The 23,507-nt window shown below is 37.2% G+C and overlaps 2 protein-coding genes across 9 annotated transcripts in view; one reads left to right on the top strand and one right to left on the bottom strand.

Moving 5' to 3' along the window:
• The window catches only part of ASH1L (ASH1 like histone lysine methyltransferase), a 201,023-nt gene extending 178,027 nt beyond the window's left edge, over positions 1-22,996 (bottom strand). For 2 of the 6 annotated variants that reach the window (XM_043454356.1, XM_043454378.1), the window contains exon 1: positions 22,298-22,429. The gene's annotated coding sequence lies outside the window, so the exon portion shown is untranslated. Of the gene's footprint in view, positions 1-9,946; positions 10,101-21,884; positions 21,957-22,297; positions 22,435-22,899 lie in introns of those variants that run through there. The other 4 variants (XM_043454369.1, XM_043454361.1, XM_043454370.1 and 1 more) reach the window with 4 other exon arrangements.
• DAP3 (death associated protein 3) overlaps positions 22,310-23,507 on the top strand; it is a 35,875-nt gene continuing 34,677 nt past the window's right edge. The window contains exon 1 of one of the 3 annotated variants that reach the window (XM_043454449.1): positions 22,310-22,428. Coding sequence is in view for 1 of the 3 variants with exons in the window: in XM_043454442.1 (XP_043310377.1) it covers positions 23,491-23,495 (5 nt within the window). In the remaining 2 variants the exon portion in view is untranslated. Of the gene's footprint in view, positions 22,429-23,216; positions 23,496-23,507 lie in introns of those variants that run through there. The other 2 variants (XM_043454456.1, XM_043454442.1) reach the window with 2 other exon arrangements.

Raw genomic sequence — 23,507 nt, 5'->3', positions numbered from 1 at the left:
GATAATATCGGACCTGGACTATTCAGTAACATCCTAACTGGCTCCTTGCTTCAGCCTTTGTATCTCTTTAGAGCCTTTTCAACAGCATAGTAATCCCTTTAAAGGCTGTATCATACCATGCCACTCCTCCACTGAAAAGTCCTTTCAATGACTTCCCATCTCACTCTAAGCAAAAGCTTTGAGTCCTCACAATGGTCTAAATGCCCTACAATCTCCTCTACTTCTCTTCCTCTACTCCCTCTTCTCCTACCAATTTTCCTGTTTAATTCCAAGGAGGTGGGGACACAAGTAATTCTTCTGTTTTTCAAAGACAAAATACTCCTAACTCAGGGTCTTTGCACTTATTCTACCTGACCAGAACACCCTTTCCTCAGATCACTGAATGATTTGCACTGTCATTTCTATTATGTCTTTGCCTATAAAACAGAAAACACCCAGCCCACATCTTCTCACACTCTATCCTGTTTTATTTCTCCTGCGCTTTTCTCACCATTTGGTGTACAATGTATTTATTTATTGTCTACACCCTTCCTTTGGAATGTAAAGTCCACATGGAAATAGATTTTTGTCAGTTTAGTTCAATGGAGTATTCCAGCATCAACAACAGTACCTGGCACATAGGTAGTGTTCAATAAATATTTCAATTAATTCCATGCCTTATGTGGGTTACATCTTATTGGCTTCAACTTGTTCCTTTTCTATTCTTTCCCCTCCTCTTTCTTTCTTATTTCTTAAATTCTAATGCCAATCCAGGGTTTCATGTTACTAATGGTGAACTGATGGGCCTGCCAAATATCTTACTGTTAGTTATAAAAAGAAATTCTTTCAGAAATAAAAATAAATAATAAGTTATTCAAAAACAACTGCTTTTACACTCACTACTCAAAAGTATACACATTTTAAAATTTCCCAATATTTTTTAATTTTCATAATGAAAGAATACCAGAAGTTTTAACGTACATTTACAAATATAAAGTAGAATTCCTGTATTTCTTCCAAAGAACTCAAAAGCATTTTTTACCAGCACTTATTTCCAAAACATTCCAGAGAAGGGTTTGGAGAACATGACTCTGTTCATTTTAAAAACAGAAAAAACTGAAACCAAGTGACATAATAACTGGTGTTATTAACAGAACAGCAATAAATGGAAAAGAAATTTAATTTGAAAATACTGACCACTACCCTAGAAATGTATGTAAGAATAGAGAGATATTATGTTTCCTTAACTTCATCAAGGAGGAAAAAAGAAAATCCTAAGGGCATATTTTGTGAATCCATTTAGGAAGACTGGAAAATCATGACTGGCAAACTCCACATACCAAATATAAGTGTGTCTAGTAAAAACAAATCCAAGTTCTGAAGATACTTCACAACAAAGAATGCTTTTTATCTGCTAAACGTAAACTGCTTGAAAAGCAGTCCCTACAACAGCTGCCAGAATGTTGTTTTTGAACTTTTAAAGCAATGTTCTTTGTGAATGATATTTTTTCAGCTTTTGGAAAGATGTATCTATACAACCTAGGTTTTCCATCTCAGGGCAAGGATTCCATATTGTTACACAATTTATTTTGGTTCTTACTATAATATATTCAATTTAAAACACAGTTTCAAGAAGAAACAGAGAACTAAGAATGCTAGAATGTCTTCATTCATGCTCAAAGAGGCAAATTCAACATTCATCTAATATGCAACGTTGGGGTTTATATTTTCACACCACTGAAACAATCCAAAAACGTCTAGCCCAAATTCAAGAAGAAACAACATTAAATATATGCATGAAGTTCCTTTTCCCAGATCATTTTATCTGTGAACAAAGTTTTTAGAAAATTACTAATTACAGGTGACCCTTAAACAAGAGTTTGAACTGCACAGGTCTACTTAAAGATTTTTTTCAACAGTATATACTACAGTACAGTATACAACTATAAATGTGATTTACAGTTGGCTGAATCCACAGATGTGGAGGAACTGCATATACAAAGTGCCAACTCCGTGGATTTTTGACCACTTGGAGGGGTAGGCCCCTAATCCCCATTTTGTTCAAGGGTCAGCTATATATATTTTCTAAGTACTAAAAATATTTTCTAAGTACTACAAATATTGAGTCCTTACAGTGGGCTTAGCATTAGCAATTTAAAAATAATAAAAATATCTAAATTTCACCAAACTCTCAATACATGCAAAGCGCTATGCTATAAGTTTTATATAGATTATTTTATTTAAGCCTCACAATCAACTATGAGGCAGTTACTATTATTACCCTCTTTTTAAGAGATGAAAAAACAGGTGTGCCTGTTTGTGTGCTAAGTCACTTCAGTTGTATCCGACTCTTTGTTAATAGTCATTAAAAGGTAGAGTCTAGGTCTGTCTGGCTCAACTTAAACACTATGTTATACTGCCTCCCAAAGATCATGTTTAATGTTAAGTCACTTAGTCGTGTCCGACTCTTGGCGACCGCATGGACCACAGCCTGTCAAGCTCCTCTGTCCACAGAATTCTCCAGGCAGGAATACTGGAATGGGTTGCCATTTCCTTCTTCAAAGATCATGTTTAGTCCTGATCTTATCACTCCTCTCTGCTACATTTGCTATTTGAAACTCTCATCTGGCTGTTAGGATCACACATTCTACTGGCTCTCCAACTACCTCTCTAACCATTCTATCATTTCCTTTATGGATTCATAATTCTTAATCTCAATAAATCCTTCATCCATTCAATAAATATTTTCAGAGTCTCTAAACGTGTTTTGAGGATTGTGACATCTACAGTAGATAGTCATAAGTAATACAAATATAGTCCTTGGTGTCATGAACCTTAAATTTTAGAGGTGAAGACCAATGAATGACTAGTCATATAAATGTATTTAACTTCTAATAAACATGAAGGTACTACTATTTGAAGTAGTATTATCAAGGAAACTTGGAAGGACGGGAAATACATCTTAGAAAAACATGTAACTTTAAACTGAGACCCAGTATGAGCAGGGATTAGCCAGGCAAAATATGGAGGTGAAAATAATCCAAAAATAGGGGAATGGTGTGTGTAAAAACTCCCTGATATTGTAAAGGTAAACCAAAGGGAGAACAGTACAAAACGAAAATGGAAAGATAAGTAAAAATAGCTTGCAGAAGGCCTCTTTAGTCTGCGTGAAAGATATGGAATGCAAAGAAAGGCTCTGAGTAGGGAGTAACAAGATACAATTTACATTGTAAGAAAACGCCTCTGGTTGCTATGGAAGAATAATTAGAAAGACAGCAAGAGTTGATTATGAAATAACAATCATAAAATTGACATATTAAGGCAGTAGCACTGAAAACTTTTTTAAAATTTATGAATTAAGAGATATTTTAGAGGTATAACTGAAATGATTTGTCAATAAGGAGGAGGAGGAGAGGGAAAGGAAATATGAAGACTTAAGCAACTAGAGAATTCTATGGTGGTATATCATTTAGACACTCCTTCAACAAATATTTACTAAGTGCTCACTATGTAACAAAAATTTGTATAACCTTGCAAAAAACATAACAAAAATCCTGCCCTCATGGGGCTAACATTCTATAAACTGTTTGCCAGGATGAGAAACTTGAGATCAAGAGTTCAGTAATAAATATCTTAAATCTTAGATGCCTGTGAAACATTTACATAGAAAGATCAAGCAGGCAGATAAAATTATATGTACTTGATATATACAGTGGTAGTGGTTTAGTCACTAAGTCATGTCCAACTCTTATGACCCTTTGGACTGTAGCCAGCCAGGCTCCTCTGTCCATGGGATTTCCCAGGCAAGAATACTAGAGCGGATTGCCATTTCCTTCTCCAGGGGATCTTCCTGATCCAGGGATCGAACCTCAGTTTCCTGTATTACAGGCAAACTCTTTACGAAGTGAGCCATCAGGGAAGCTACTATAACATATGAATATAAAGTAAAAGGCATTTTATAAGTTTTTGTTTTAACTTGGTAAGAAAAGTAATTTATCTTATTAACTTTCCTTAATACGTAAAAACAATATTCTTTTCCCTTTTTAGATATGTACACATTTAAAATTACCACAGTGTATACTAAACAATGTTTGCAGATTTTTAGCTTAAAATAAGTAAAATCTTGCTTGACTCATCTATAATAAATTTTCATGTTCCTCTGTGGTCTTTACTAAACAGTTAAGAGACTGTAATCATTACTTTATATCTCAACATTCAAAACCAGATACAAATTAACTATATGAGGCTTTTACAAATTTATAGTTCATCATGCATTTTAATCTGTCTTGGGTTTCATGCTCTTTAGAATTCTTATAGATGACCGTAATATTTTTTAGAATATATCACAATCGCTAAGTAATCACAGTACTACCAGAAACGTGGAGATCATCCTTGACTCCTCAACCTAACAACTAAAACTTGTGAAAACCATATAAATAATTTTTGACTACATATAATTCTAATTCCACTGCCACTGACTTGTCCAAAAAAAAATTCTGACCCAAAATATAATACTGGCTTTCTAACTTCTTTGTATATTCATCTTGCTCTCCATTAGTCTTTTCCCCAAGATACAGTCAGAAAGATTTCTAAAAATAATCTAATTATGTCATTTCTCAGCTTAAAATCTTTGAAGTTTTCATGTTGACCTTTGGATATAAAAGTCCCTAATCCTAAACATAATTTATAACTTAGATTTTCAATATGGTACAGTATTTAAGGACACAAACTGGATCCAGAATGCACAGGCTCAGATCCCAGGTTCTAGTAGATTAATTTTGGGCAAGGCACTCCATGCCTTGTTGTCTCATCTGTGAACAGAAACTGTTTTTCGGGTTCAATGAATTAGTCTATGAGAAGTACTTACAAAAGTACTTCTAACACACACAGTGTTTACTTTTTTGTTATTATTATCTTCCTCTACCTAACTCTAACCACATCAGTTCTCATTCTTCTGTGAGCAGAGCAGGAGCAAATAAAACCCCTCGAAAGCAGTAATATATGTACGACATGGAAACAGTTATAAGTGTTCTAAGAACTTTTCAGTTTCCCAAATGTCTCTGTCTTCCTCCCTCTAGAAGGACACATAGTTCTCTCTGCCTAGAACTCTCTTCCACTCCCTTCTAGGTCGACTACCACTCATCCTTTCCATCTCAGCTTAAAGGTCAGTTCATCAGGCAGACACTTCCTAAACCTCTAGACCGGGGGGATCTCCCTTTTAGAGGGTCATATAGCATATTGTAAGTCCTGTAGCAACTTATACTAGTAAGCTACATGCTTAATATCCATATTCTACATGAGACCATTTGCTTCATAATAATAAGAATCCTGTCTGCCTTATCACTGCTTTATCCTTAGTAAAGTGCCTGGACCATAAGAGATATTCAATAAATACCTAGTGACTGAATAAGCAAATGTGCATATTACTGTATTTTAATCATGTATACAGAAAATAGATAAAATGAAAATCAAAATACTAAAGAATTGGTATTTTAATTGTCTTTAGACACTATTCAATCTTCTCACACTGTTTTAACAACTAAAATTAAGCACTATGTATATTACCAGTAAAAGCATAAGCAGTGTCCTAATTGGTTTAAGATATTTTACATTAAACCACTGAATCACGAACATTTCATAAGTCACTGAAATCATAAAGAACTAAAATATCTTCATGAAGATACCAACAAAATTTGAACTGTGTTCCTAAATGATTTACACAAGATAAACTACAAAGCTGGACAAACTAAGCTTTTTTACTCAACTACAGAACAACCCTTCATTTAAAAGACAGGGACAATCACCAGCAATTCCTAACACAGTACAATTCAGCAATAAATCTAGCTATTTTTATATTTATGTACTGTAGATATTTCTTAAATTCCAAGATGCTACTGATTCTAAGAGGTTTCACGAATCAATGACCACATTTCTAGGGGAAAATTTTTTATAAACTACTACCACATTAAATGTAATTATCAGCTGTGTTATTTCCTAATTTCAGAAACATTAAGCGGGGAGGAAAGAATGTCTCTCATGACCAAAGAAATACTATATTATACCAACAAATTACTGCAGAAACTTAGAACAGGAAAGTGAAATAGCAGATGTAAATTATAATTAGTAAGCCACAAAAGTAAAATACACACAGAAAGAATTCCCAAAGCTAATCCTGAGGAAAAAATTATACTCATCAACTGCCTGTCAGGAAGATAATCTAATCAAAGCTTACTTTAGTTCTTCCTAATAAAGTTAACAAAGTTCAAATATATATAACTTCTATTCTGTTTTTAAGAAAGGAGAGATGGGTCCATGATTGCAAGGAATGTGCAGGGACAGTGATCTCTATCCTTAGGGAATTCTAGAATAGCAACAGGAGGGCAGTACCAGTTAACATCAGAAAGATTTGCTCATTAACGAATTATTACACTTTGACCAGGATTAAAGGCTGTCAATTTAGGGCCAATCCACTTGGTTATACACTAAACAAGAGTCACTTCCAAGAGGGCACCATTTACTTTGTAAATATCTTACATTTGTTTTTCATAAAACTTTTCTGTGGAAAAATTGGAGTTGGAATGTAAAATGGTGCAGTGGCTTTGGAAAACAGTCTGGCAGTTACTCAAAAGGCTAAACAGAGTTACCACATAACCTTGCAATTTCACTCTTAGGTGTGTATGTATGTGTGTGTGTGTGTGTGTGTGGGTGTGTGTGTGTGTGTGTGTGTGTGTATGTATGTGTGTGTGTGTGGGTGTGGGGGTGTGTGTGTGTGTGCTGTGTGTGTGTGTGGTGTGTGTGTGTGCCAAAGAGTGTGAGTGTGTGTGTGTGTGTGGTGTGTGTGTGGTGTGTGTGTGTGCCAAAGAGAAATGAAAATATTTATCTACACAAAAACTTCTACATAACTGTTCACAGCAACATTATCCATACAATGAAATGTTATTCATCTAAAAAATAGCATACAGTCATCCCTCAGTATAGGTAGAGGATTGGCTTCAAACCTCCCCCCCAGATACCAAAGTCCAAAGATACTGATGCCCTTTATATAAAATGGCAAAGTATTTTCATATAACCTACATGCATTTAAATCACCTCTAAATTGCTTCTCATTCCTTACACAGAGTAAGTGCTATATAAATAGTTGTAAATATATCGTGAATGCTGTGTAAATAGCTGCATGCAGAAAATTCAAATTCTGGTTTTTGGAACTTTCTGGACTTTTTCCCGCCCATTTTCAATCCACAGTTAGTTGAATGTGAGGATGTGAAACCCAAGGATACTGAAGGCCAGATGTACTGATCCCTGTTATAACATAGATCAAGTTTGAAAACACTGTGTTAAATGAAGGAAGCCAGCAACAGGAAACACTGTACGTTCCATTTGTATGAAATGTCCAAAAAAAACAAATCCATACAGAAAGAAAGCAGATTAGTGGACTGACAGCCCTGGTAATTAGGGCTAGGGTAAATGGGGAATACCTGCACTGGAAAGAGACTGCTAGTGGGTACCAAGATGAATGTTCTTAAATAGATAGTGGAGATGGGTGTAGAACTATGTGAATATACTAAATCACTGAATTGTGTGTTTCAAATTAGTGAATTGTACAGTACCTCAATAAATTATACCTCAATAAAGCTTAATTAACATTTTTCTGGCAGATCAAAATAAAGGGTCTTATGGAAGGGATTCCCTTCCTGCTTTGCATAAAAACAATACACTAGTGGCGATCCTGTAAAAACTTAAAAAAAAAAAAATTTACAGGCTCATATAGAACATTTATTTTTTGGTTGCAACGGATCTTAGTTGCAGCACACAGGATCTTCAATTTTTGTTGCAGCATGTAGGTTCTTTAGCTGTGACCTGTGCGATCTAATTCCTTGACCAGTGATCAAATCTAGGCCCCCTGCATTGGGAGTGTGGAGTCTTAGCCACTGAACCACCAGGAAGTCCCTGTAAAAAATCTTTCCGAGTTAACATTTCAATATGGCAAGAAGTTACTTTATTTGATATACGTTTGCTGCATGTTGACTTAATTAGCTATCCATTTGGAGAAAACAAAGATCCATTCCTCACTTTAAACACAAGAATAATTTCCTCCATACATTTAAGAGTTATATGTAAAAATAAAAGTACTTGAAGAGTGTGACTATTTCTGCAGCCTATGGTTGTGAAACCTTAAAGCAAATCAGGAAACTAGAAACCACAAAGGAAAATACGGACAGATTTGATTATATAAAAGCATTATATACCTGTAACATAAAATGTAAATAAAATCAAAGACAAATTGGGAGAAGATATAAAAATATGAAAAAGGATTAATATCTCTAACACACAAAGTTATCTCTACAAGCTAAAACAAAAGAAAAGATATACAGGAGATATGCACAAACAATTGACATCAAAAGATGACCTACCTCATTGGTACTCAGGCAGATGTGAACTAAGACAAGGGATTTTTCACTCATTACTTTGGTTGAAATTTAAGACTGATATCAACTAATACTGGCAAGGTGGGAAAGGGACACTAGTGGCCACCATCAGTTTGGAAAGTAGTATTTTCTATCACAGAAAAATAAAAGCACCAATGAAAGGCTATTACAGCAGTCCTTGATGTGCCACACACAGTTAAACACACACACACACACACACACAAATATACAGCCACATATGCTATTTTTAAGTAAAAATGCAAGCATGATCTCATATTTGTAAAGGGTAGAAAAAAAACATATGTATTTGTATGCACAAAGAAACAAATATGAATGGATGATTATACACCAATTGATAGCACTGGTTACCTTTAGGGAAAAAGGTTTGAAAGTAAACAGGGAAAAAAATTACTTAAAAATATTTTTTCCTTGACCTATTACAGAGTTTATTAGTTTTATAATTAAGCACAAATCCAACAAAAACATATTTTTTAAAAATTTGAAATATACTGAAATATACATAGCTACCATATATAGTATTCTTGCCTGGAAAAACCCATGGACAGAGAAGCCTGGCAGGCTACAGTCCACAGGGTTGCCAAGAGTCAGACACGACTTAGCAACTAAACCACCACCATCACTACCATACGCACACACCTCTCAGGTCTTGTTCATATAAACAGAAAATCGAGAAATCTAACCCTGTAGCTTTTGGATGGACTTTCTAACTCTATTATCTTAATACCAACTAGCTATTTTCTTTTTTTGGCTCTGTCACAAGGCATGTGAGATCCTACTTCCCAACCAGGGATTGAATCTGCACCTTGCACACTGGAAGCACAGTCTTAACCACTGGACCTTTAGGGAAATTTCTGAAGTGCTACTTTCTTAATATAATCCTCTCCTTTTTGTTTCCATTCAAGACTACCACCAAGAACACACCTCTTTTATCTTTTATTTTGTCTTATTGTGGTAAGAACACAATATGAGATCTATCAAATTTTTAAGTGTACACTATTATTGACTATATGTACAATCTGTACAATAAATCTCTAGAGTTTATTCATCTTGCTTGACTGAAACTTTATGCCTATTAAGTAATTCTCCATTTCCTTCTACCCACAACTATATGCTTCTTCAATCTAGAACAGAAAAAGAAAACAAATTGGACTTTACGAAAAATAAGAACTTTTGTTCATCAAAAGACACCACCAAGAGGGTGAAAACGGAAGCCACACATGGGATGATATTTGCAATGCACAGATCTGAGAAAGGAATTGCATTCAGAATATATATTAAGAGCAGGACTTCACAAGAGGATGCCCAAATGTCCAACACACACATGAAAAGATGCTCAACCTCACCAGTGAAATGCAAAGCAATACCAATGAAATACTATTACCCACCAAAATGGCTAAAATTAAAAAGAATGGCAACACTAAAAACTGGGGAAGATGTCGAGCCTGATAAAGTCATAAAGTCATACAATAAAACTTGGAAAACTGTTTGACTGTATTTACTAAAAATAAAAATATGCTTACCCTGTGGCCCAGCAATTCCACTCCTAGGTATATGCCAAAGAGAAAGGAGTGCATACTGTTCACCAAAAGAGGGGAGATGGCCAGGTAAAGCTTCAGAGCATCAACTTGAACTTTGTCTCAGAAGTTGGGTAGGTGTTCTCTAAGCAGCCAGGCACTGGGAGGACCATGAAAGTCATGGAGATATAAACGAATTGTGTGTGGGAATGACTGACAGTTCCAAACAGCTGAAGCACAAGGGTAAGAGGCCCAATGAGACACAAAACTGAAGAAGTAGGCAGGATCCTAACAGTGCTAAAGAGTATGTCCTGTCAAGGCACACGGTCAGGTCTGGATTCAGAAACTGCATGCATTTCAGAGTGTGTGGGATATAGCTAGGGAACTTAGGTGGAAGCCATCCAGGGTAGGGCACAGATAGATGGTTATCACTTTGCTGCCATTTTACCAATTTTGGACACTTGCTTTTCTTAAATCTAGCCTGCCATTCTAACACTGGCATGTTGCTTTAACTAGTCATTCTTCAGAAATTATTGCATTACCAAAATGGTGACGAGAAAAGGAAAGTGGACAGATAACAGACAGTCCGGCAAAGATTTACTTAAACCACCATCCAACCATGATACCATATGAGTTTATTTCCATCTTTAAATGCAATCCCTATTGAAAGAACAGGCAAAGAATGCAACTATTGTTACATAACAATTCATAATTAAGATTCTTATGAAACAAAGTATAATGGCCTACAATTAAAATTGCACAAGAACCCCCCAAAATTACATGCCAAAAATCTTATGTGCCTATGTGCACTTTTGGGGAAAGGTTAGAAAGGTTTCATTACGCTCTAAATGGGGTCCATGACCACTACCACCATCACCACCACCACCAAGAGAGTTATGATCCTCTGTTTTTAAGGCCAGCTTCGCAGGTAAGGTACAAAATGGATGCCCATGAAACTTGGAGGTCACCATTTTTAATCACCTAGTTCTAAGTCTCAGTAAGTACAGTTTCCGGATTTGTGTGGAACGGATTCACCTAGAAATGTTTTTTGGGGCTTATCTGAATCCCAAATCATACTACTTTTTTAAACATCTCAATTCTACTTAATAAGAATGCTTCTAACTATCTGGAAATTTTTGGTAATGTTTCTTAAGGATGCCATTTATATGGAAGAGAATTGGGTCTCAAATACATACAAATGATGTTTCTGACTTAGGAAAAAAGAAATTATGGATCCTTAATTCTCAGGTGCTTTCTATAAGACAGCCAACAAGCAATCAAATAAACCCTAGGGAATATGTTGTTACTAGAAAAGTTTCCCCTCAATGTTCTGGAATTAATACCTTTTCCTGAACTGACAGAGTCCAACACTAGCAGTCTTTTAGGCATAGTGCCAATTCAACAGATGGGCCCTTCATTTTCCTAATGGTAGAGGTAGATTGGCAAGTGTGAAGTCATATGCTCAAGCAAGAGAATATGTTTCATGCATTAGCTAAGAGAATTTCTGATAGGTTTTCAAATTATCAACAACAAAATCTATAGACTGTGATTGCTTTTATCACCTTTTATTTCTATTCCTTCCAATTTCTGACACCTCAAATACATTTAAATAGATCCTCACCCACATCCAGAAAAACCTGCAAAATGCAGTAAGTCAACCTAAATGGTATTAAGCCCCTAATAGTTACATATATGTATTCTAGGATGTTGACTAAGTTCACAGATGAAAAACCAGCTTCTTAAAAGGAAGGTCTAAAAAAAAAAAAAAGGAAGGTCTAACAATGCTCAATGACAAGTTAAATAAGAAATTAGCAGACCGCTTGATCTCACTCTAACTCCGTAAGTTTTCAAAGCTAGAAAGGGGTATCATATTAATGAGTAAGAACCTTAACATCTTTTGATACCTCATTCATTATTTTATAAACTTGTACTTGTTTGTTTAACCTTATGTTGCCTCTCACAATGGACATCTAGGAAACTAATAACCATTCTGGCCATCTTTTCAGAGTAATCAAGTAGAAACAGGCATTCTTGCCCTTAATTTCACATAAAGTGAGTGTTCTGAGCTCTGCAACACAAAGAGCTATTTAACAGGTAAAAGAATGGCAATTTGTTTCCCAACCATTTTATTTTTGTCTCTATGTCTTGACTAGTTATTACTTGCTAGGTTTTCTTAGTTAGGAAAGTATTATTCCTAAAATTACAGTATCAAAATATTCTTTCAACCCTGGCAATTTTACTAAGTGTCAAGAATACGCCACAACTCAATACAAGAACATCTCTTCTCTATTTGCACTCACTATCCAGGTAATCTCAGGAAGTCCCATGGCTGTAAATAAGCATTTCTACACTGATCAAGTCCCAAATTTACACTTATCCCAACCTCAAGATTTATATATCCAACTGCCTACTCAATGTATCTCCACTGGAAACATTTAATAGATAACTCAAAGCCAATATATCCAAACCAAACTCTTTTAACATCTGCACTCCTGTAACTTGCTTCTGCCAGTGTTCCTCGTCTCAGTACTTGGCATCCAACTGTTAAGGCCATCTTTGGAGTCATTCTTGACTTACTCTTTTACTCAGACCACACATCCAATACAGGTTATCATCACTACTATCTTCAAAATATATCTTAAACCCCTCTTCTTGATCACACTTTAGGTTCAACTCCAAACCATCTCTTGACTCAAATACTATAACTGCCATATAACTTACCACTCTACTGCATCACTCTTGCCTTTCAAAGTGTATATATTAGACCAAGTCACCTCCCCACTCAAAACTTTTCAATAGCTTCCAATCAAATCCAGAATAAAACCTAAACACTTAGTCAAGTCTTAAAAGTCCCTACATTATCTAGGCCCTGGCTACCTCTTCTCCTTATTTTTTATTATTCTTCCCCACATTGTTCACTCTGTTCTATCTCATTCCTATTTCTTAAACACACCACACACACTACTGCCTCAGCACTTATGCCTCAGACAGATTCATGGGGTCCTTTGCATCGTTCCCATTTCTGTTCAAACACTATTAGCTCAAAGGACTTCTCTAAACTGCCTAACACTCACCCTCTTACCTTGTTTACATTTCTCTTACAACACTTATCACAAAATGCCATAAGATCACATCTACTTATACAATGATCTTACTACTCACTAGAAAGTGGGCACCACGAGGGCAGTGATTTTTGACCATCATTCGCTGCTGTAAGCCCTGGGCTTAAGCACGTGCTAAGTTGCTTCAGTCATGTCCAACTCTGTGCAACCCTACAGCCAGGCTCCTCTATCCACGGATCCTCCAGGCAAGGATACTAGAATGGGTGGCTTAATACAGTATTGGCATAAAGTTTAGTCCTCTCTTGGTACCTGCAGGTGGCTAGTTTCAAGACCTCTAACAGATACCAAAACCCAAGGGATACTCAACTCCCTTATATAAAATGGCACAGTATTTGCATATAACCTGAGCATGTCCTCCTCACTTTAACACATCTCTAGATTACTTACAATACATTCACAATACATTGTGAATGCTATGTAAACAGCTATAAATACTACAATATAATCACTATATAAATAGCTGATGGCATGAGGTGAATTCATGTTTGCTTTTTGGAACTTTCTGGAATTTCTTTCCCCCCAAATGTTGCTGATCTGTGATTGGTTAAAACTGCAGATGCAGAACCCACGGATACAGAAGGCCAAATATATACAATCAATACTTGTTGAATGCCTTCTGTTGGAAGGCACAGGAAGCAAAAAGCTGTTTTTTATTTGACTCTGAGCAGAGGAGTTGACTAACTGCCCAACAGACTCCCTGTATAAAACATAGGAGACAATATAGATTCCTCAAGAGTTAAGAGCTTTTTTCCTAGAATTGATTTGCTCTGGCATAAAATAGCATATCCCAAGACATTTCTTCAGAGATCTCTATTATATCTTAAGAACAAGTTTTGCTTGAACCACATGTAATATGATGATAGCAATATGTTACATCAATACTGAAAGATTATGTCCTAGAAAATGAAAAGAAAAATGCCCAAGAACCTTGTTTGTCACTGAATCCTAGTGCCTGGCACATAATATCACTCAATGACTATATGTTGGTCTTTTTTCTCAATCAAATGAGGTGATTTAATAAAACAGATGGGTTCTGCTTTAGAAGACTACAAAGGGCTCCTAAAAAATAAAAGGAAATACTGATCAGCTTTAAAAAGAGAACTATCATAACTAAAGCCAACACTGTACAAAGACTTAAGGTTCTCCACCCCAAAATATTCACACAATAATATATATTCTTATTCACTTTAGAAACAAATCCTTCAAGAAGCTAAGATGAAGCCAAGCAGGAGACTTTCCTGGTGGTCCAGTGGTTAAGACTCCATGCTCCCAACGCAGGGAGCCTGGGTTCCATCCCTTGTCAGGGAACTATTAATAGATCCCACATGCCGCAACTAAAGATTCTGCATGCCGCAACTAAAAAAAAAAGATCCCGCATGCCACAACTAAAGATCCTCCATGCCACAATGAAGATTGAACATTTTGCATGCCACAACTAAGATATAAGGCAGCCAAGTAAATAAAGCCAAATGCAAAAGCCTAGCCTGAAATTAATACAAAAGTAGAGTTCACATTTGAGGAAAATAAGATAAACCAAGAATTAGGAAAAAATATGTATGTATGTAAATAAGGTGTTTATATACACTTTCACAAATGTATTTTTCATATTCTTACCTCCTATAGAAAATATGCATAAAGAAAGTCATTTGTTTTCCTCAAAAAATTTCTCTTTTCAGGAAATGAAGAAGAGAAATTAACAGCAAATGTGTATTTTGTACCTGCTACATGACACAAATTACGCTAAGCATTTACACTTATTATCTCATACAATCCTCCAACAACCTTTAGCAGAAGTATTATTACCATTTTGAGGTTCCCTGGTGGCTCAGGGGTCAAGAATCTAAGTGCAATGCAGGAGACGTGGGTTCAATCCCTGGACTGGGAAGATCCCTTGGTGAAGGAAATACCGCTCCAGTATTCTGCCTGGGAACTCCCTTGGACAGAGGAGCCTGGGGGGCTACTGTCCATGGGGTCAAAAAAGAATCAGACACGACTTAGTGACTAAACAACAATTATCATTTTACAGTCAAGGAAACCAAAGACCATAATTATTTTGTGAAAAGTTACAAATAAGTTTTTTGTTAGCACTGCCCAGCTGCAGCATCTTAGTTCCCTGACCAGGGATCCAACCCATGTCACCTTCAGTGGAAGCACACAGTCTGAACCACTGGACCACAGGGAAATCCCTCAATCTGATTTTAAGAGTCCACAATCTTAATCACTATTTGAAATTTTCAACAAATGAAGGAGAAATATACCAGTGTGGAGACTGGCAGATTTGTTCATTATTATGAAAAGCAATTATTATTTTATTTGGCTGGATACCTGTTATAGACAAGACTTGATTAACTAACATGCTGGAGGAATGGGGTGTATTCTAGTAAAAATTTTCTAAGTCCAAAAGAGAAAAACCAATATACATATATATTACAATACATATACAATATACATATATATAGTTACATACAATATATAATATTGTATATTAATATATACATACAGAATCTAGAAAAATGGTACTGAAGAACCTATTGACAGGGCAAGAATAGAGGTGCAGACATAGAGAAGAGAATTGTGGACACAGAGGGTGAAAGAAGGGGTGACGAATTGAGACAGTAGTATTAACATATCCACTACCATGTGTAAAGCAGATAGCTAGCGGGAAGCTGCCTTTTAACACAGGGAACTCAGCTTCATGTTCTCTGATGTCCCAGAGGGGTGGGGAGGGAGGTTCAAGAGGGAAGGGATATATGTATACATATGGCTGATTCATGTTCCTGTCTAACAGAACATTTTAAAGCAATTATATTCCAATTAAAAAAAAATCTAACTAAAAAGAATGATTTTCTTGATTTTAATCTTTGTTAAAATTACCTTGAACTGTAACAATACACTATTTTCTCTAAGTAGAGTATATTGAACATAGTTTCATCTTTATTTTTTTTATGATCTCTAAGCACAAAGGCCAACCTTATATAGTACTGAAGTCACTGGAAATCACAGGAGAATGGTAGAAAGTACTATACTGATTCAAATTACAGTCTCCTGAACTCATTCTGTTGTTATATTCACTTCATATCCTTGCAGATGATCTTTCTCTACCTAGAATGCCCTCACTATACCCTTCTGAATAACTCGTATTTATCCTTTAAAACCTGTCTCTTCCCACTGATCAGAAGCCATCCCTAGCCTTTCCTTTCTCCCCACAGACTTAAAAACGCTCTGCTCTCTACCTCGGAGAAAGAAAGGTATTACATCATATAATATGTTTATTAACATGATGTTCCTCTTACTAGATTCACAACTCTCCTCAAAGAAAAAACAAACCAAAAAAAAAAAAAAAAAAATTTCTAGTTTTTTTTCCCAACACCTAATCACAGAAATAGGAATGGAGTAAGTACTGAAAAAATGTTAGGTGGCTGAATGAAGAATGAATGAATGAACAGAAAAAATACTATTCAGAAAAAATTAAACTCTGATCTTGTTCTACATTTATTTGAGGGTTTTTTTCCCCCTTAAACACACACAGAAAAATAAAATTAACTTAAACCTCTAACTAATTTCAGTTTCAAAGTGATTCCTCTTCTTTCTTCTTGCGTCTGCATCTTTATATGCTTCTGCATCTAAGCTTTAACTTTCCAATCTGTGTTATTATTTAGTTATCAATTGTACACATAGAATCTCTACTTATTTGAAATTCTTATCTCCCTATCTTTGTATCCTCAAATATATATATAACATATATATATATATACAAAACTGTTCATTCAATAATGATTATACATGATTAATTCACTTCCCCATTTTCTCAAATGTCAGAACTGGCAGTTTTTCTTTCAAAGACAATCTTTTAAGTTCTCTCCATTAAATTATGTTAGGCTTCACATGTTCGTCCTTCAACTGTAGGGCTTTCATTTTCATCAGTGCTGAATTTATGAAACTTTTATCATAAGGAATGTCTCCATCACATTCTCAGTGTCATTTACACCAAGAAGCCATGATATAGCTACTTTATAATCAGACAGTGTCCACTTGTGATCTTAGGACAAATAAAACTGAATGAGAGGAGTGGTCTGGTATCAACTGTGGAAAAGATAGGGAAAAAAATGTAAAACAAGTTTAAGTCAAAGATTTATGATTTATTTACTGCAGAACTAGAAGATAAGTTAACCAAACTTTCATTAATGATGGAATTCACATTCATCTGTCAGCCTTTTCTGGAAAAAAAGGATATACACCTATATTGTACTTAACTAGCAATCACTTCAAATCTCTATTCTCTGTTTCTTCTTCACAACTCAATAGGATTTACCTTCTTTTCCTATCATATTTCTATTCATCATGCTCTGTAGCATGGTTTATTTTTAGCAGTTTAAGCAATGACATGTATTTTCAAATGTCCACAAATGGAATTTCAAAACTCAAAACAAGGTGTATTTCATTCTCTTTAAAAAGCATGTTGATTTTAGACCAGTTTCAGCTCCTGTTCAACATCATCAGTATCATCTGATTTCTTTGTGATAACTGGGTCTAGTTAGAAAATAACAGAAACTCAAAGGATCTAGAAAATGTTTTCAGCAACTTGTCACTATGACTAAAAAAAACTGAAGAAACTAAGAGATGTTACTTCTCACTGTGTGTTTGAAAAAAAAGCTGATACACTTTTCTAGGAAACACAGGAACCAACTGCATTTTACAATACAAACAACTAAAGTTCTATTCAGTTCATTTCTTATGTTGCAGAGGAATCCCTACTGACAAGTAATACAGACTGTAAATATTCAGTATGAAAAGTTTAATTCCAACTATCATCAGACAGTTTATTTAAAAAATTATATAAACCTAACTAAGAGAAAATAATTCCCCATTTAAAAGTGAAAATAATGTATACACTGTATTTATGGATCAAATGATATAATATCTGAAAGATCTGTTTAAAAATAAAGGAAGGGAGGAGGAAGAAAGGCTAGTTGATACGGATACAGTGTGATAACTGAGTTTGGATAACTTTTGAAGCTGGATGTTGAATACATGAGAACTTCATTGCTCTCTAGGTTAGAAATTTTCCACACTTCAAAAAAGGAACAAAATTAAATGGAAAAAAAAATAAAAACTCTTGTCATCAACTTGCAAATGCCTGAGAGTAAATGATTAAAAACTATGGAAAATAAAAACAATTAATGCTAAAACTAAAATTGTATATATTCTTCAAACATAAAGTTACAAGTTCAATGAAGGAAATATAACTCTGAAACAGCAATAAGATTATTAGCTAAATTTCATTATTGCTTAAAGCCATAATTTATTATGTTGTGTCAACATCACACTGCCATCAACACACCCAATCAGACAGTCACTAAGAAAGTGGTTTCTAAAACATGAAATGACAGTTATTAACTCAGATAACAAATCATAAGCATGAAAATCTAACCATTCCAAATGAAAGAATAAATTACAAGTAGTTTAAAGATAGACACTAAGAAAAAAAAAAAAGACTAGCAATATAGCTTAAAAACTACTTTCATTTCCCTCTCTTATGATAGCCAGGGTTAAGCTAGCTCATGCTTCTGGAAAGGCTGGCACAAAGTAGACCTCACAGTGGATTACAATATAAGGTAATATAAGGGAATATATTATCTTTAAGAGACTTAAATCAACATGCATAACTGAAAAAAAAATATGAAATTATTTATTGGAGACTCATCACCTACACACATGGTAAAACTTTCCCACCATGTGCAGGCAGATTATTTTAGGGAGGACTGAATGTGTCCAAAGTCTTTATTCATAAAGGCATGACAGACTTAGAATAAAACCTCAAGTGGTACCTCTAATACTATAAAGATACAGTACTGAGCAAGATATAGGGAAGTCATGCTTCATATCTTAGAATACAACCCAAGAACAGGACATGAAAATCACTCTATTCTTGATCCTTAAAGATCCTGTGTATTTTTTGTAATTATTGCAATAGTTGTTTTTTTAAATTGTGAAGTATCTCATACATAGAGGAGACTATATACATATGTTATCCATATGCAAAGATATAGACACACTACACACACACATATAAATGACATGTTATTTTTTTTAATGTAGGAACCTACTACCCAAGTTAAAAATTAGAAAAAATAAGCTTTTCACAAATTTACATGACTTCTTACCCAGAGGACATGACAATAGAGACAATCAGATCATTTTTCTTAAGATCTTTCCATTATCTTACTGAATCCTGTAGTCTGTACCATTAAAACACCTGAGTTTGTTTCTTTTTTTCCTTTAAAAAATTCAGTAATCATTTTTAATTTTCAGTACTAGATTCAGGGGTAGTCTTTCAAATCACAGCAGAGTGTTTTCTAGATACATGCATATCCAAAAATGACATTAAGACCTTTTTATGTAAACCCACTACAGAAATACATCCAAAACAAGATAAGAAATGCCACCAACATATGCATCCTTTTCAAGCCAGAGTTCCTTCATCTCAAAACATCAAATGATACCAAAACACATTTTTTAAGTGCAAAGCTGCATACAGAATGTGAAGACTTTGTAACTTCCTAATAACAGCAAAACCTCTTAGGCAATTAAGTCATGAAATATCAATTTCTAGAAATATGCTTCCCTCCACCTTGCCCTTTTAAAGGTTCCCACTAACATGCAATTCATAACTTCAACTGAATTAGAATAGCTTCAAGGACAAAGGCCACATATTATTCACCTTAGTGTCCCCTGCATAAAAACAACTCAATAACATTTGTTATAACTAAGATAAACTCCAAGAAATAAGCTTCAAAACTCCTCAGTCCCAATGCAAAACTGGAAAGCAATGAGTTTGAGAATACAAATAATTATGAGAAAGAATAAATCTAGAAACATTTGTGTTATATCACATTCTCTGATCACCTAATTAAAATCATGTTTTAACACTGCAGAAATCAATCTACAAAGAATAGAAAATAAAACAAATAGAATAAAAAAGATCTTAAAGTTCTTACTGTCAGCATGCTGTCAAAAAATCTTTCATCTTAAACTCATACCAACATCTCCACTCCCAAACAAAACTATTTTTAAAAAAAGACTTTAAAATGAGACTTAAATATAAATTGGCTCTCCTTCATTACAATTTAAGTTTCTGAAAACTGTATGCATAATTTGTATGATTGTGCTCATGCCCATCATTATCTACAGTGAAGGTTTCTTCATCACATTCTCAGAAGAATAAGTGGTCTCCCAAAAAACTTCTAAGAACCACTAATCCAGCAAATCAAAAACACTCTATTTTCCAGAGAAATACAGTTAAGTTGCCTTAACTCAAGTATTCTCTCATGTTCAGAGAGGGGATCCTTACCACAAAATTAGTCTTTCGAAGAATTTCTTCAGCACAGCCAAAAAGTTCCAATATTCACAGGCACATATACTGACAATTCCAGATCCCAAAAACAGTTTACTGGGAAATGCCAAAAGAAAATGCAAAAGGCAGCACACTCTACCACAAACTGGGCACCCTATTAGATGCTTAAATACACTTGTATCCTTCCACAGAAAAACGTCTGGAAGATCTAAATTCCCTCCAAACTGAGTATACTTTTGAGGAAGGTTTTCTAGTTTCAACTCCACACTGACCTGTCTGCCTTACTCGACTCAATATGTATCACTGCCTCAGTATTTACCACTGTCAAGACAAATGTACTGGAGCTGCTTCAATAGGGTCACCTTGATTATTCTCACCCCAAGGCAGGGACCATTTATTGAGTAGTTACTCAGTAAACATTTGTTGAATGAATGAAAGATCCTTTCTCCCTTAAAGTTAAGCTGTCAGCCCCCACCCTGCTTCTATGTTACCAGTTAAATATCCCTCCCTCAAATAAACAAACTCAAGTGTCAGAAACGCTCTGCTTCCTCCATAAACAAAAAGTAATATCCTCATGGAATACCCCTCTCTCACAGGCCAACCTGGCAAAGACAACCTATGTTCTGTCTGGCACAACTGATCTCTACCAAATACCATTCAATATGCCCCTATCTTTCCAATAAACTCAGATCTGCCTGACAAAGATCTCCTGAGATGTCATGGTACGATGAATATACTACTGAACTAGGAGTCAAAAGTATCTATTATAGTCCCAAGTTTGTCACCAATTTAATATGACCTTGAAAAAATGATGTCTTTATGCCTCAATTTCCTATTTTGTAAAATGGGAGGAAACACTCATCCCACCATTTCCACAGAGATTTATTTATGATTACAAACAAATTGAAAGAGCATTCTGAACAATATAAAAGCTTTATTCTATTACGAAGTGTTAATATTCTGTTACGAAGTCAGGTCAACAAAAACTCCATCCATTCTTTATACACTCACAGTACATTGTTCAAGTAAAGATATTCTGGGCTTTCACATCTAAACAATTCACTCTATTCTGAGCAACAAACTATTCTTAAGAATAGCTGACTATGGTAAGTTTCTCCTATTCCTGACCCCACCACTTACATGCTATATTCCCAAAATACTGCCATGACTTCTCTTTGCTTGTATTAAGGCAATCCCAAACCCTAAAATACACAAACATATCAACCAGCAAGGAACATCCCAAGCTTTATTTTAAAAATAAGCTGGTATAAGGGGAACTCCATTACACTTGTAAAAATACAAGCAAACTCTTCCGGAACACTTTCCTTCCTTGTATACTCACACAAACACAGCCGCTATACACCAACAGACCATCTGTCTTCTAGACCAAAAACATGTCTTTCAATGCCCAAAGCAACGAGTAACATTTATTAAACTTACGAAACTGAGATCAATCTGTCGTCCCTACCTGCAGTTCAGCATGTCAGAGACACCACAGATCTGACCGTACGGAAAATCTTCCCTCCTGCCACTTTTATCCCTTAAACGAAACAAACAGGACTATGGGGGATGCTCCAATCCTTCCTCTACAAGACACTAACTAACCTGTCAGGGGCACAGCCGACTCCGCCTCCACTCGCTTACTTTCCCGCCCCCTCCCCCAAGGCAGGAGCCCGCCTGTCAGGGACACCCCTTCACCCCCGCCAGAAGGGACTTCCCGGTAAGCTCAGGATCCCCTTCCCTGCTCTCCCCTCCCCCATCCTTACCACCGCTCTCCCGGAGGTCCAGGTCCGGGAGATGACAGTAGCTCCCAGGAAGCCAAGGACTGAGTCGCTGAGGAAGTACTTAGGCCCAAAGGCCTCCCCAGACGGTTCTACTCACCGTGTCAGAGGCCGAGGCCGAGGGAGATGAGAGTGCAGGGAAGTGGGGAAGAGGGGGCGGCCGCCACCAGGCTCCTCCGCTTCCCTTGGTCCACAGCGGATCCCTCCCGCTTGTCAGGAGGCGGCCAGCGGGTGAGCGGACTGACGGAAATGCGAGAGAGGAGAGGGGAAAGGCGTGGGGCTAAGCGGGGGAAACTGAGGGGAGGCGGGTCCCGCAACCGAGACGGGGATCTTCTCCCCCTCCGCAAAGCGAACCCAAAATGGCGGCGGGAGCGGCGGCGGCAGAGCGGCGGCGGCGGCAGCTCCTTGGGAGGGAGGGAGCGAAGGGCGCCTCGTGCCCCCCCACCTCCCACTCCTCCCTCCTCGCGTTTTCCCCCTTCGTCCTCCCCCCTCACCCGACTCGGGCGGCGGAGCGCGCACGCCCGCCCGCACGCGCCAGAGTGTATCTGGGCTCGTCGCTCGCTGCTCCCACCAACCACCGCCTTCGGCCGCCTTGCGCGCCCGCCAGCCAGTACGCACTCCCTCTGGGGCGCCTTCTGGCACAGTCCTCCCCTTCCCCTCGGCCCCTGTCAAGCCAGCTCTGGCGCGGGCCCTCACGCGTACCTTCAGCAGCGCGAGCCCAAGCCTCCTCCTCCACCTCCTCTCCTCTCCTCCCCCCCTTCCCCGCCCCCACTGCCACCAACCGCCGCCACGGCCGCCGCGGCCTCCTCCTCCTCCGGCCCCCCCGACATACCCTCCACCCCTCACGCGTGCGCCTCCCACAATACCCCCCGCGGGACTGTTCCATTCCCGTCGGCTGCAGGAGCGGGGGAGAAAACGACAGGCGAAGTGGGCACAGCTTGCCGTTAGGACACGAATTACCGCGAGTGACGGAGAGAAGCCTGTGGCTATTTACCTCGCTGGCGGCGCCGCGGCTTCCTTGTCTGGCCTTGCCCTGGCCGCGGAGAACGGGTCGGGGGCGGCCTAGCGCCCCTCCGCTGGCTGGTGGTTGGAGGCCGCGGCGGCTGCGCATTGAGCAGCTTCCTGCCTCAAGACTCGAGCTTGCTTCTCCGCTGCGGGACGCGCGGCGTGGAGACAGCGCTTGACAGTGTCTGCCGTTTGCCGGGCGGGGAGCGCTGGTTTGTGACTCGGTGAGGAAATGGACCGGCACGGGGGTTGTACCCATGAGGGAAAGGAGCGGGACTCCGAACCTTCATGAGGTAGGGAGTGAG

Source organism: Cervus canadensis, chromosome 2, assembly GCF_019320065.1.
Source record: "Cervus canadensis isolate Bull #8, Minnesota chromosome 2, ASM1932006v1, whole genome shotgun sequence".
NCBI classification, from domain to species: domain Eukaryota; kingdom Metazoa; phylum Chordata; class Mammalia; order Artiodactyla; family Cervidae; genus Cervus; species Cervus canadensis.
Note: the sequence above shows the minus strand (reverse complement) of the source record. Positions and strands in the feature narration are given on the sequence as shown.